The sequence below is a fragment of the Diaphorina citri genome, unplaced genomic scaffold (assembly GCF_000475195.1).
Source record: "Diaphorina citri unplaced genomic scaffold, Diaci psyllid genome assembly version 1.1 scaffold7753, whole genome shotgun sequence".
Taxonomy (NCBI): domain Eukaryota; kingdom Metazoa; phylum Arthropoda; class Insecta; order Hemiptera; family Psyllidae; genus Diaphorina; species Diaphorina citri.
This window is the reverse complement of record NW_007385129.1, coordinates 539-3,301: the sequence shown is the minus strand read 5'-3', so window position 1 is coordinate 3,301 and position 2,763 is coordinate 539. Positions and strand designations below refer to the sequence as shown.

At 41.7% G+C, this 2,763-nt stretch overlaps 1 protein-coding gene across 1 annotated transcript; it reads right to left on the bottom strand.

Moving 5' to 3' along the window:
* Window positions 1-560: 560 nt before the first annotated feature.
* Window positions 561-1,842, bottom strand: LOC103522281 (glycine-rich protein 23-like; the record flags this gene model as incomplete). The annotated part of the gene is made up of 3 exons (XM_026832516.1): window positions 561-633; window positions 685-1,249; window positions 1,366-1,842. Coding segments are annotated over 2 exons (863 nt in total), but the record flags the coding sequence as incomplete, so codon positions are not given.
* Between the last annotated feature and the right edge of the window lie 921 nt (window positions 1,843-2,763).

Genomic DNA, 2,763 nt, shown 5'->3' with positions numbered 1-2,763 from the left:
AAAATTTGGACCGATTGCAATACTTTCATTACTAGTATAGCTCCGCTATACTGTAGTAATAGAAAGTAAAAAAAACCTCCTGGAAGATAGATTGCGTTCTAATTGACCTCCAAGGAGCCGTTTCCACTTTGAATTGCCTCGAAATAGGCTTTAGATAGGTATCTAGGTAGGTAGGTAGGAGTGAAATAAGATTTAGATAGGTAACTAGGTATGTAGGTCGGTAGGTATCGTCGAAATAGGCTTTAGATAGGTAACTAGATAGGTATCTAGGTAGGTAGGTAGGAGTGAAATAGGCTTTAGATAAGTAACTAGGTAGGAGTGAAATAGGCTTTAGATAGGTAACTAGGTATGTAGGTCGGTAGGTATCGTCGAAATAGGCTTTAGATAGGTAGGAGTGAAATAGGCTTTAGATAGGTAACTAGGTATGTAGGTCAGTAGGTATCGTCGAAATAGGCTTTAGATAGGTATGTAGGTCACTAGGTATCGTCGAAATAGGCTTTAGATAGGTAACTAGGTATGTAGGTCGGTAGGTATGCCCCCCCAAATTTTTTTTTTTTTTTATAAAAGATAGTTTTTATTCTTCTGCAGGAATTTTACTCCCGGAAATTACATCCTCCCTACCTACCTACCTACCTACCTACATAGGTAGATATGCCTGGGAAGAATAAAATGAAAAGAACTAACATCGTTTTAGTAGAAACAAAGGGGGTATTATAATACAATGAGAAGGTAGGTAAACGAAATATAAAAAATGAGCACTAATCATAATCAACATGATCGTACAACTAGTAGGTACATGTTCTGATCGAGCTCTTATTTCTATAACAGCGATTTTTCCTATTCCTACTGCTAGTTTTTTTTTATTACCCCATTAAGACCTTGCCCAAACGTCCTCGTAAATGTCGGCCTATTCCGACAACATGCAAACCTCCTCCATTCCCTACACCTCCACCTAGCATTTCTCCTCCTCCAAGTAATCCTCCCATCCCACCACTTCCCATTCCCAAACCTAAGACATGAGATCCCAATCCAATATGTGGTGCCAGTCCAATCCCTAAACCCCCACCATTGCCATGTACAGTTTGCATGTATCCTAAACCAGACTGGCCTTGCCCATAACCTAAACCCCCGCCCAAACCCCCTTGACCAAAGCCCACACTCAACCCCATACCTCCAGCCTGTCCCGAGCCAGAACCCAATTCAACACCCGAACTTCCCCCACCAAATCCTGCACTGAACACACCTGCACCTCCAGAACTTTGCAAGCGCCCACACTCAACCCCATACCTCCAGCCTGTCCCGAGCCAGAACCCAATTCAACACCCGAACTTCCCCCACCAAATCCTGCACTGAACCCACCTGCACCTCCAGAACTTTGCAAGTTACCTCCTGAGAATCCTGCCTGCACTCTGCCACTACCTTGCACTCTTTGCTTATGCCTATGTCCTCCCATTCCTTCATTTACACTCACAGTTATTCCTGCCCCACCATTACCTGATTGGCCACCAGAGAAACCTAAGCCTTCACCTCCTCCCAAACCTATATGCACGCCATTGCTGCCCGTCCCAAGTCCAAAACTACCACCACCTCCACCCAGCTTTATCCCTCCTGTTCCAACTCCATGTCCTCCAGACAAAGCATATTGGTTAGTGGATTGCAATCTAGAAGAGCCAAGTCCTACCCCACTTGTACTTTCAATTTTAAACCCAGATGCTCCATTTGAATCCAAGTTGCCTCCACTACCTCCTCCCAAACCTATATGCACGCCATTGCTGCCCGCCCCAAGTCCAAAACTACCACCACCTCCACTCAGCTTTATCCCTCCTGTTCCAACTCCATTGCCTCCGGACAAAGCTAATTGCGTCGATTGCAATCCAAAAGAGCCAAGTCCTCCTCCACTTGTACTTTCAGATTTAAACCCAGATGCTCCACTTGAACCCAAGTTGCCTCCACTAATTACCGCTTTTTGGCGGTTTTCGGTCTAGTTTAACAATATCTCGGGAACGGTATGAGCTAGAGACTTGAAATTTGGTATGTAGTTCACTAAATGTGACAAGGATGCAACAGAAAACTTTTAGTTGAGATAGGTGCTGCGCTTGGCGGTATTTTGACCGCTTTTGGACGGATTTCGATCGTTTTTTGGCGGTTTTTAGCTATGCCGACTAAACGGTTAGAGATATGGTACAAGTTAGGGTAAAACAATACTCAAATAAGCATCATTCAATAGGATAAGGAAAGTCGTGTGATGTTCACACCAGATTTTTTTTAATATAATAACACGCGTAAAATTTACCTATCTATGGGTATACCTATGTGTTGTAGCTTTTTATGTTGTCATCCTCCTAAATTTTGAAAACTTAATTACAAAATCTTCATGTTAACATTATACTTTCCATTCATATGCACTCTAGCCCAAAGCATGTTTTAATTACAACACAACATCTTGTTATGCTTTCATCTACATGTACCTACCTAGGTACAATTTTTTTAATATAATAACACGCGTAAAATTTACCTATCTATGGGTATACCTATGTGTTGTAGCTTTTTATGTTGTCATCCTCCTAAATATTGAAAACTTAATTACAAAATCTTCATGTTAACATCACTTTCCATTCATATGCACTCTAGCCCAAAGCATGTTTTAATTACAACACAACATCTTGTTATGCTTTCATCTACATGTACCTACCTATTAGGTACATCATCACTTTCCATTCATATGCACTCTAGCCCAAAGCATGTTTTAATTACAACACAACA